The sequence below is a fragment of the Chenopodium quinoa genome, unplaced genomic scaffold (assembly GCF_001683475.1).
Source record: "Chenopodium quinoa cultivar QQ74 unplaced genomic scaffold, ASM168347v1, whole genome shotgun sequence".
Taxonomy (NCBI): domain Eukaryota; kingdom Viridiplantae; phylum Streptophyta; class Magnoliopsida; order Caryophyllales; family Amaranthaceae; genus Chenopodium; species Chenopodium quinoa.
The window spans coordinates 6,046,376-6,059,097 of record NW_018743574.1 but is presented as its reverse complement, the minus strand read 5'-3'; the positions used below and the strand labels follow the sequence as shown (position 1 = coordinate 6,059,097).

General features: G+C 34.1%; 1 protein-coding gene across 1 annotated transcript; it reads left to right on the top strand.

The window, feature by feature from the left end:
• Positions 1–5,715: 5,715 nt before the first annotated feature.
• Positions 5,716–9,518, top strand: LOC110682329 (floral homeotic protein APETALA 2-like). The gene is made up of 10 exons (XM_021858650.1): positions 5,716–6,904; positions 7,030–7,055; positions 7,175–7,205; positions 7,314–7,401; positions 7,752–7,897; positions 7,988–8,032; positions 8,132–8,223; positions 8,319–8,518; positions 8,680–8,853; positions 8,950–9,518. The coding sequence occupies exons 1-10, from the start codon at positions 6,291–6,293 to the stop codon at positions 9,223–9,225; spliced, it is 1,692 nt and encodes a 563-aa protein (XP_021714342.1). The 5' UTR covers positions 5,716–6,290; the 3' UTR covers positions 9,226–9,518.
• The last annotated feature ends 3,204 nt before the right edge of the window (positions 9,519–12,722 follow it).

Here is a 12,722-nt window from a genome sequence, read left to right as displayed (position 1 = left end):
AAAGGGGAGCTTTAACCATTTAAACTAATCATCATTCACTAGTAGAAAATAAGTGATGGGAAGCCCCAAAAGGCAAGCGGTTTTAAAAATCCGCTTGCCATTCACCTTTTTTTTAAAAAAACCTGTAATATGAAATGGCAAGCGGTTTTGGCGCGAACCGCTTGCCAATATATATAATGACAAGCAGTTTGGGGTTGAACCGCTTGCCATTAGATATATTGGCAAGCGGTTCAACCCCAAACCGCTTGCCAATTAAAAAAAAAACCCCTAAAACGCGCTTACCCCTCCTCTTTTATTTCTCTTCTCCTCTTTCCTTACCCCGGCTCTCTCTCTCTCCTCTTTCATTTCGGCTGCTCTCTCTCTCTCTCCTCTTTCATTTTGCCCCTTTCCTCTTTCATTTTCTACTCTCGTTTTCCCTCTCTCTCCTCTTCCCTATAATTCGCCCTTTCTACTTTCATTTTCTCTTTTCTTTGTTCTTTCTCATCTCATCAAATTTGAACATAACTGGGTATTTTCGAGCTAGTTTCGAGGATAATTTCAACCAAATTTCGAACAATTTTGAACAATTTCAAGCAAATTCGTGCATGCATGTGGGTGTATAAGTTTTTTAGGTCAAATTCGACCATGAAAACTCTAGATCTAGAGTTTTTATGGTCGAATTTGACCTTTATGTGATTGATTCCATATGAGACTAACATTATGAGACTAACATTATGAAACGGAGGGAGTATAATTTAAGATCTGATTTTTTTTGTACACAAAAGATCTGAAATTAAGTTACTTATTGTTGTTTATTTTTTCAATTTATTTTTTGGGAGATACGGTTAATCGGTATAGGGTGGTGGTGGTGATACGGGTTAAGGTGGTTGGTGGTGGCGGTTGGTGGCGCGTGCGGCTGGAGGTGCGCGCGGCTGGTGGTATGTGCACGACTGGTGAACAAGAGCAGCATCAGTTGTAATATGCTTGAATTATTTTTTTTTCTATGAAAATGTAATATTACAACAATTAATTAATAAAAATATTAATATTTTTGCATATATTATGTTTGTGTTTCAATTTAATTGGAAAAACTAAATAAATATATATATTTTTTTTATTTTTTATACCCATAATGGGCAGTGGTTTGGCGCCAAAACCGCTGCCCTTTCACTACAAATGGCAAGCAATTCAGAACCGCTTGCCATTTAAAAGGCTAATGGCAAGCCCCCCAATGGCATGCGGTTCAGAACCGCTTTCCATTAGGGGGTTTGAACCGCTTTCCATCACGTTAATTCTACTAGTGATTTATATTACTCATGAGCCTATTTGTTTTTTCATATCGGTAAAAGTAATTATTTTTAAACCATGATCGAGTTCCATTTTGAAAGTAAATGTTACGAAGTTAGACCAAGTAGTTAAGAGAAGAAAAGAAAACGTTGGATGGAAAACACGTTAGCATGGGAAAAAAGGAGAGAGAATAAAATACGAGGTACGCAGGAGAAGAAAAAGGGAGAAATGGTATTGGACGTTGGGGGAACAAAAGAGGCAAATAGTGGAGCTTTCCCGTACTCTTGGATTGGACTTTTCTGGAAATTATTTCCTTTTTCTTACTTTTATTCCGTTTTCCTTTTTTTCTAACCCCCAACCTCACCTACCAATTACGCTCTTTCGGACTACGAGTATCTTACTACGGAGTACGAGTACATCATTTTTTTTGTACGCTATTTCTACATTTATTGTTTTTCCTTTAATACAAGTACAATTATTTTTCTCAACTTGCCAATTGGTACATAATGAAAACTGAAGATTTGGAGTAAAATACTATAAACACCTTTTAAAAAAAGAATAACATAAAACTTAGAGAATGCATATAATAGGTTGTTTTATATATTTTTTTTTGTTTTATAATATCGATTAATAGGTTGGTCAATCATGTGTTCATTCTTTTGAGAGGTCGTGATGACACCCTTTTTTTATTTACTTATTTTTATAAATGATTGACTTCAAATCTACTTATCTTTAAAACTATAACTTTTAACAAATTTAAGGGTTGGAATCCGGAAGAAAAATTTTAGTAAAAGATTGAGAATTTTTTTTATTTGTATTTAAGACCATAATCTCTTTATTACGTTAAAATCGGTTAACTATTTAAGCTTCTTTTTGAGTTTTTCTAATTTGCTCTGCATCTTGTTGACATATAAAAATTTTGAAATCTCACTAGCTCACCAAATACTCCGTAGTATATACCGGCTTTTCCCACACAATTGGCATTCTCTTCTTCTGATGTGGATTCAATATGACTCACTTTCCTTAACACATGAGTACATGACTCATGCAATAATGTTCATCAAGACTGCATAGGAAAGTCGTCCTATGTTGAATTTTTAAAAACAAATACATGGTTAAGACAGCCAAGTGGCATGGGGTAGGGAAAGCATATATAATGAATTAGTTTTTTTTTTTACTAGTTTAAGGGAAATAATTTTGGCACACCCTAAATTGATTTTGGCACACCCCTATGTGAGAGCACAGTTTTCTATGCTCTAAAACTGTGCTCTTCTCACATAGGGGTGTGCCAAAATCAATTTAGGGTGTGCCAAAATCAATTCCCCTAGTTTAATGTGAGTCTTAAATGAATTGGGGAACCTAACGTCCAGGGTTCTTCTAGTTGTCTTGTCGTATTCCTCTGGCGGCGTTCTATTTTCAGCGCAATCCAGCCAATCATCAGGCCACTATAAGTTGTCATCCATCTCTAGGTTTTCGAAAATCAAGTATCCAAATGCATGTTTCTAATTGTTGCAGGGTTAAGATAGGTTGCAAATGTAAGCGAGCTCCGTTTGCCACGGATGATTCGTACAACCTCATGCAAAAGAAGATATTGTTTGATGTAGCGTTCTGTTTATTTGGTACTTATGATACTTAGGGCCTACTTTGATTTATTAACCTGAACTGATTGGAGCTGAACTGAATTGTTTATAAGAGAAGGAAATTAAGAACTGCACTGAAATCAAGCTGAAGAGAATATGCCTTTGGTGTGTTTTTTTTTTTATTATTGTTTTGTGTTCTTGTATTAGTTTGTCTTTAGATTGTAATATTGTATTTTGTTAATAGAATCTTTTGTAAAGAAAAAGAAAAAAAAGTGAGCCTTAAATGAGTATATGGGAATAGATATGAAATGGAATTGTTCGGTCGAGCGAACAATAAAAATGAGTGGTTTTAATTAATGAAAAATGATGTGGCTTATTTACTTCAGCTTGATTTCAGTTCAATTCAATTCCAATAAGTTCAATCTAGTTCTTAATTTCTTTCTCTCATAAAATATTCAATTTTGTTCAGTTCAGCTCCAATCAGTTCAGTTCCCAATTTCCTTTTCTCGTAAATTTTTTTAGCTCCAATTAGTTTCAGTAAATGTGAATAAGCCCTATAACACAAAGGGGCGGCATAGAGCCATAGACTTTAGATGAAGGGGGTAAGGTAAATCGACAATTAAGTTTATAGAGATTAGACAAATTTACCCTAAATAAAATGGGTGGAGTGGGGGTGGTGGTATAAGAAAATAGTTTTTTTTTTTTTTTTTTTTTTTTTTTTTTCCTGAAACCTATTTGTATGAGAATTTTAGGGGTGTCAAGTTTGTCTCTTATCTAAATTTTATTCTTAACTTATACGAGTTAGACTCGCTTTATTGCTTACTTTCATCATCAAGGAGTTAGATAAGGAATTAATTTACCATTTCCAAAGCATATAACCTACTAACCTCGACCGAGTTGACCTATAAAGGGTTCCAGTTTGATAAGATCTTTCTTTCTTTCTTTTTTTTTTTTTTTTTTTTTTATCTATATACAGGAAAAAAAAAAGAGCTAGATAGACACACGAGTAAATGCTTGCTTTATCCTTATTATATTTACCAATATTTCTCGTTTTATCATTATCTCACCTCTTAATCCATATGGAGTATTTCTCATTAACCCCTTTGTTAAGGCATATAGAAAAAAGTAATTGACTTCATTTTCTAATATTGTGTATAGATTTCTAAGGAATCATAATATGATATGCGTCGTACATATATTTTTTAAACGTGTATTATGACCGAAGATGATGTGAGACATAGACTCGGCAAAGGTTACGCTTGAAAAAGAAACAATGGGTTATTAGGTTGAAAAATAAAAATTGGAGTAAAGATGATGATTAATTATTGGGGGTAAGAAGGATTCCATTAAAGGAAATTAAGTAATTAATTAAGTTTCTTGTGTTAGCACTGTCTGTTTCCATTAGTGGGTAATGTTAGTGACATGAAACAATTGTAAGAGAGAGAAAGAATGAGACACAAAAACTTTTCGATTTGGTTAACGTCGAAAAGGTAATGTGAAAAGAAAGAGACCGTTCTTTCAAGTTTCAATTCCCATACATTTATTTACATTACTTGCCCCTTCCTTCTTCTTTACTCTTTTGGTTTCCTTGGACCTCCAATCACAGGAGAGAGAAACTTAAACAAAGACTACTAAAGTTGGCAAATAGTAGTATGACTAGTACAAGATGCCATTTTTAAATCACCTCTACCTTAATAATCAAATATCGGACCACCAATAAATTAGTTAAATACAGAGTAGTTAATACGATGACATATAAATACTCTATCCAATAATTACTTATCTTTTTCAATTAGTGGTCTGCAGAGGCGGATGTATAATGCGCATGATATATCTGTTAAAAAAAAAAGAACAATGTGTAGAGATTTTTTTTTTTGGGTAAAATATGATTTTTTTAATTTTTTTTTTTACTGGTGGCGCCTTTTTCTAGGGATGTCAGTGGGGCGGGTCAAGTAGGAGACCCGCCCCATCCCCGCCCCAGTGGGGCGGGGATGGGTCTCGGTTTGGCGGGTGGTGGGGCGGGGATGGGGATGAAAACGATACCCGCCATGGGTGATGGGGCGGGGGTGGATTTTAAGTTGTACCCGCCCCATCCCCGCCCCGCCCCACCCGCCCCACTTCGTACCCGCCCCATCTCCACCTCATACCCACATCTATATACTTTTATATTATTTTATAAAATAATTACGTGAAGTAAATATTAATTATAATATTTGTACTACACTTATATTATAAACAAAAATGTATGTAATATTAAGAATTTTTTTTTAATATTATAATCCGTATTAATTATGTAGGATTGTGTATTTGAGACACGGAAATTTGGTGGGTCTTGAGTGGGGATTAGGCGGGTATTTGGTGGGGATTAGGCGGGGATGGAAATCCAAGTGGGGGGGTGGGGCGGGGATGGTTTTGGAGTTGTACCCGCCGGGGCGGGGATGGGGATGAATATTAGACCCGCCGCGGGGATGGGGATGGGGATGGGGATGAAAATGTTAGGTGGGGATGGGGATGGGAAGGTCAACATCCGCCCCGCCCCGCCCCATTGACATCCCTACCTTTTTCTCCCTTAACTTTTTCTTGTACCACATAAATAAACTTTACTTGTAAGTGACAGAGTACAATATTCTAACATACGACTATACGAGTACTTGTTTTAGACCATGCTTTCTCCACACTCCCATATCCTAAGTAATTATTATGGTCTTAATAACTTTTACCATAATATAGGACTAAATATAAATATTCCATTAATGAGTATTTAGGATGAAGACTTGTATGAAATGTGGTTTGCCCCCTTCATACCCAAAAAGGCAACAAGCAAAACATAAAGGTGAAGACCTCCCATCAAAATATAATCTCAAATTGAAATAAAAACAGAGAACAATCTATCTCTACCTACCTATGAAAATTGTGAAAAATTGAAATTTTTTATAAAATTCAACCTTTGCAAATACAAAAAAATTAATCTCTCTCTCTTCCTTCTTTCCCTATCTATGTCCTGTTTGGCAATATCCAGCTCACATTTTTCCAGTCGTAGGTTCCTTTTTTTTTTTTTATTTTTTTTTTTTGTGGGTGGGTGTTTTTCTGAAATTAAACACATACACATTACACACTTTGAATCTTTCTCTCTCTTTCTCTTTCTCTCTCTATCTTTTCTTTAATAAATTCCTTCTCAGTAGCTACTCATAGAATCCCAAATCTAGAGAGAGAAACAAAAACATCAAATTACATTACACAACTCAGCTTTTTAGAGAGAGAATCACCAACTAAATTACTTCAATTCCTTCCTTCCTTTCCCAAAAGAGATAAAACAAAGAATAATAACCCCATCACATGAATTTCAACTCACAGATTTGATCATCCAATTCCTTTCTGGGTTTTTGTGTTCTCAATTTCTACTCAGAGAATCATATTTAAAAAAAAAAAAATTAAATACCAAAAATGTGGGATCTCAATGGTTCGCCTGATGAGATTACTAGAGCCGCCGTTAGAGGCGGAGGTTACCCCGAATCAGAAGGTGGTTCCTCCCAAAAAACGACGTCGTTTGACGGCGATGATAAGAATTCCACCTCCTCCGCCGTCGTTATCGACGAATCCGGCGAGAGATCCGACGGCGATGACCCCGGCGGCGACAGAAAGAAGCGTACTACCAACCATCACAACAGCAATAGCCGTCGCCTTTTCGGCTTTTCGTTTATCACCAACAAAAACAATAGTACCAATAATGATGATGAAGATGAGGATAATTCTTCATACTCCGGCGATCCTCCGGTGACACGTCAGTTTTTTCCGGTGGAAATTGATGTTTCCGGTGAAGACGTTGCTGGTTCTTCCGCCGGTAGTTTTCCTAAACCAGCCCATTGGGACGGAACTAAGCTATACCCAACATCGGATACTATGGCTGCTGCTACTCTAATGGGCCCAACTGCTGTTGCTAAGCCCACTGAGTTGGCCCAGCCCATGAAGAAGAGTCGACGGGGCCCACGTTCCCGGAGCTCTCAGTATCGTGGGGTTACTTATTACCGGCGAACTGGCCGTTGGGAGTCTCACATATGGTTCGTTAATTTAATTTAATTTCATTTCCCTCTATTTATCCATTTTAATTTCATAAAATAAATAAAATAAAAATCTAAATATTTTTCTCCCTTTTTTTTGGGAATGTGTTTATGTTTTTTCTCAGGGATTGCGGGAAGCAAGTTTATCTTGGTAATTTCCTTTTATTTTTTATGTGATAAAATTCTTGCATAATTACATAAATTAAAGTGTTAATTTGTCAAACCATACCGAATTTGGTATTTACATTTTTTAAATTTAACTTAAAACAGGTGGATTTGACACGGCTCATGCGGCAGCTCGGTTAGTATATTTTACAATATCAAAAATGAATGAAAACTAAGGGTTTGTTTGATATCGTTTTTTATAGTTAGTTATCGCGGAACTAACTAAGGTTGAATCGATTGACAGTGCGTATGACAGGGCAGCAATAAAATTTAGAGGAGTTGATGCCGACATCAACTTTACCCTTGAAGATTATCAAGATGACTTGAAGAAGGTTGGTTAGAGGAATAATGGAATCACCCAACAAAAAAAAAATGAATGAATAAATAAAGAGAGAAAAAAATACAACTTTTGTTGTTGTTCCTGGTTTGGTTGTTTGGTTGGGAGAGATTAAGGGGATTTGGGATTTCACACATACACCCCCTTATCTTCTTTGCACTAATGCTTATCTTTTACTGCTCTTCTACAGTTTTTTTTTTTGGTTTCTCTTTCCTTGTTTTTTTTTTTTTTTTTTCTATCTTTTTTCAAAAGCTAAACATAACCTAAGATTATTATTATTAGTTATTAAACTATGATTATAACGTGAGATATTTATGCAAATGTATGTTTTTTTTTGTATGATAGATGGGAAATTTAACCAAGGAGGAATTTGTTCATATACTTCGCCGACAAAGTACCGGTTTTCCTAGAGGAAGTTCTAAATATAGGGGTGTTACATTGCACAAATGTGGTCGTTGGGAGGCTCGTATGGGCCAATTCTTAGGCAAAAAGTATTTCCCCCACTTTTTTTTTGGTTTTTTCTCAAATTGATATTTTATAGTATGATACTAAAATGAATTTCTTTTGATTGATTTGTATAGGTATGTGTACTTAGGGCTCTTTGATACCGAAGTTGAAGCTGCTAGGTTTGTGCTACCTTTATTCGAATTTAGTTGTCGAATTAGTAGTTTTACCCTTTAGCTGGGTGTTTAAGTTTTGGATGTTGTGATTTTATTTTGTGATAGGGCTTATGACAAGACGGCGATCAAATGTAATGGGAAGGACGCAGTGACAAATTTTGATCCTAGCATCTATGAAGAAGAGTTGAAAGCAACTGGTATATAATACCCCATTTAGTTGTACTTGTTAGTAGCCTATAAGCTATGATTGAGATTTGATTAATGATGAAAGTCATGTTTTTGGTTGTTTTAGAATGTTCGAGTAGTGGTGGTGGGGCTGGTGGTGCTGAGCACAACCTTGATTTGAGCTTGGGAGGATCGTCGAGCTCTCGGAAGAATACCGGTCTTGATTTTCGAGATAGTAATTCCGCAATGCTAGAGCAGCAGTACCAACAATATCCAAGCTCAATGCAACTTGAGCTAAATTGGCAAAATCAAGGGTCTAGGCCTAAGGTAAGACTACAACAAATTTACTTGTAATAGTATCAATCTATAGTTAATTTGAATCGAGGTAGCTCAAATCGATGACTTGAGTTTTTCATCAAATTAACAAGTTATCTTAGTAATGTTTAAAAACTAACTTGTGGATTATTTAATTTCCTTGTTGGGGTTAGGATGCATATCAGGATCATGCTGAGACTATGCAGCTCCTTAGTCAAACTCGGCTTCAATCATCTCCAACCTCGCTACAGCCTAAGGAAATGTCATCGATGCATAATCGATATGCTGGCCAAATGCCTGTTTTTGTTCCTCCTCATCTCAATTCGTCGAATTACCATCATCATCAAGTGTGTATTTTCCGTTGTTTGTCTGTTTGTTTTGTTAATTAAAGTCGTCGGAACATGACATTTACTGATTTTGTAACCATGTTTGGATGAAAATAGATTCAATTTCCAAGCAGCAGTAACGGGGGCAGGATTGACCTTATGTTGTCTTCATCAAGCGCCAACATTAGTAATATTAATAGTAATTGTAACGAAAATCAACAACAACAACAACAACGTCAACAACAACAGCAACAGCAATGGCAAGCAGGGCCTCATCCCCAAATGTTTGCTACTGCTGCAGCATCATCAGGATTCTCACAGCAGATATCAAGACCCCCACCAAATTGGATGCCTCCTAATAATGGCTTCCATCCTCTGATGAGACCCTCTTAAGATAATATCATCTTTTCATTGAAAAACAAAAAAAAAAAAAATTCTCTAAATCAATTTCATCCCCTTTTCCCTAATATAACCCTCTTTTTTCATATATTATATAGTAATTAATGTAATTAAAGCCTAATGCTTTGTGATTTTATTTTTTTGGATTTGGGGAAATTTGGAAGAACTCCAAAAAAAAAGAGAAAATTTTCCATGTTATTGAAACCTTATTGGTCAAACTAACAGTTAAAAAAAAAAAGGCTACAGAGGTGAATGAAAATTGAATGCTACTAATTTATTCAAGCATACTTTTTTGCTGCTAAATTTATCTACTACATTTAATTTCTGTAATTTTTTTAATGCTTTCTAAATCAGGAACTAGTGAAAACAAGAAAAACCCATTTAAGTAAAAAGAAGAATGAAGAAATGGTAAGATTTGATGGTGTTGTTAAGATGGATGGAAAATGAAAAACATACAGTAGTTAAAAAATGTAAAGGAAAGAAGAGAGAGGTGCAGAAAAATGCAGGTGCCTAAAAAAGAGATTGAGTCTGGGAAATATCACCCGGATGGTGATGAATTGTCACTATCTTTAGGGGGTGTCCTTTGAATCAGTTCTATTGATCAAAATAAGTATTCACTCAATCACTCTTGTCTTTGTTATTATTATGAGAGAGACTTTTCCCCCTTTGTAACTCCACCCTTTTTGTTGCCTGTATTGCCTTCTCTATCATTAGTATTTGATCATAGTAACATAAATTTTAAGGCGAATTAATAGGCGGGGTTCTAAATTAATAATTGCTCGTTATTTATAATTTTAATACATGACCATCTATGTTCTTAGACTCTATATTGAGATAAAATAAACCATGTTTTTAGACTCTATATTGAGATAAAATAGACTTTCTCGAAGTAATATAACTGAACAAACATGAGGTTAAAAAGTTACTGAATTTTTTTTACCATGCGTATTCATCTATATAATAGAATTGATTTATGAGAATATTATTTATGTTGGCGCCTTTTAAAAATTATTGCCTCTATGTGTAAATTTTTTAAATATTGATACTTTATTATATGAAGTAATATGCAATTAAAGATATAATTCCTCAAATATGTGTATTGAAGTATGTGATTATTGTAAGTGAAACAAACTTTAGGCACCAGGTATAAATTGATTCACTTCTACTAAAATCAAGTTAAACGTCCAATATAAAGTTTGTAAATCAACAATAACAATAAATATTGATTGTAATTAATCAACAATAAACAAAAATTGATTAGTAAATTGCAATCTCAGTTAGCAAAAATTACTTTTGATGGTTGATAATTTAAAGATCTATCTAAAATAGAAGGGTTCAACTATTCTTAAACTTGAAAGTAAAGAGAAAGATAAATAATCCCTACTGTCTATTCTGAAGCACCTTCATTTGGTAGGATTCAGTCCTCGAGTTCATATACAAAATCTAAGATAAACTTCATACCAAATGAGCCGAACATTGTTTATGTTTACGAGTATAATTATTAATTGTATGTTGACCAAAATGTTAAAATTAAGATTAATTATAATAGTATTTCTTTTCATAATTTCTCTTGAATTGACGAGTTTCTTTGCTTCCTCGTTAATAAATTAACTTCTATATACAATTTGCTCCGTACTCTATACAATAAAAGGTATGTAGCTAGAAAAAAGAAGGAATAGGAATGCATGTGGAACTTTAATTACTAGTACTAGAAGAATAGTCTCAAAGGGATTTTATTTCTATTATAAGTTGAATGGTAACTATCTAAAATTTATTCAGATTTAGCTATAGCATCTATATTGAGTATTGACAACCCTACTTGCGAATTGCGATGTTTAGGGCGTATACAATAATACTACTATCGCCTCTAGAGTACTATACCTTTATTAGGAAGCTTGCACATTGATCTTCTGACATATGGTTAGCTCATTATTAGCTTATACCTAAAACTTAAGGCAAAAATAATACCATTCCCTCTTTACCATAAACTCATAAAGTTATGCCATGTACGATTTATTTTATGTTTAATAAATACTCCTTCCATCTAATTTTAATAGATACAAGCAATAATATTGTATCTATATCTATTTTACACTTTAATCTCCTCTTACTATATGGGCCACTAATTCCCTTAATTACTCTATGTTTCATATTATTGTTACATTTTTTCAAAAAAGAAAAGCGATGACTAGTGTTTTATTAAGCACATTGAAAGGAGTGTGTTTTATACACCGATGTGTTGCTATCAAGAAGTGAGATTGATATATCATCTCATTGAGGGAGAGGGAGAGGGAGAGGGAGGGGCCGGGACAATTGAAGTCGTTGTTGCGGTAAACACTATCAATAGACCTCTAAAAAGTATGTGTGAAATTGTGAATGATGATTTAGGATTGAAAAAGGTACCCGAGTTATTAGTGGATTATGTCTAGAGTCTTTTGGTAGTGATGAGAACAATTGTAATTCTCTTCAAATGTTTAATTATTCTATTCTACAAGTGCATCCGTTCTTTTCCTTTAGCTATTCACATATAGAAAAAGTAATTTTCTCATCTAAATTCCCCCTCATAATATTTTTCAAAGAAAACCATACCGTCAAAGAAATATCCCACCTTTAACTTGATTATTACCATAACGATTCACTAGGTCAGATAAGTGACAATACAAGAACGAGTTCTAAGATTTACAACATAAACATAATCAAACCACCTAAACAATATAGAGTACAAACATAATAAAAATTGCTTAGTAAAAAATTAACAATTTTATTTATAATTTATGTGATTAGATAAAACATAAATTATTATTGCAAGTAATATGACCTTTGCACAATGAGACGAAAGCTTATACATGCCGACCTAAGGGACATTACCTGGGGGTAATCTATAGAGTACGGGCAGGAATTTTTGACCACTTTCGAGTCTACGAGGATACGAGACCGATTCTTTAGGGTATTAACCTATTAATTATTGATGAATGATTGATATTTTCTCCAATAATCAATTAATTAATTAAAGAATTAGCTGCTACGTTACTAAGTAAAATAATTATATTATTCAGAGTTTACTATATTTTAATTACATTTGCTAGTACAATGTACTCTCATGAGTCATGATAACTACTCAACCATCATGATTCATGACAAAACTATATAATATGATTATATTAACACCAACTGTCCTATGATTTAATTTGATTTTGTAAGTTTAAGGCTACTATTAGTGGTAAGTGGTCCAAGGTATATTCTGATGTAGCAGAACCACGATTCATTAATAGTAAATTATTAATACTTGACAATTTTATTATTTAGATATTGGCCTAATATCTCGTATCTTCTACTCTTTTCCTTGGGACCATTTTTTAAGTCATATACCTAATCTTTCCCTCTCTCCTCTCCTTTCTAAATCAAGTTTAGTGTAGTACGAGTACTAATTTAACATTAATTATGATGAGTATTTTAATGACAGTTAATTCGATGTCATAAATAGACCTCGT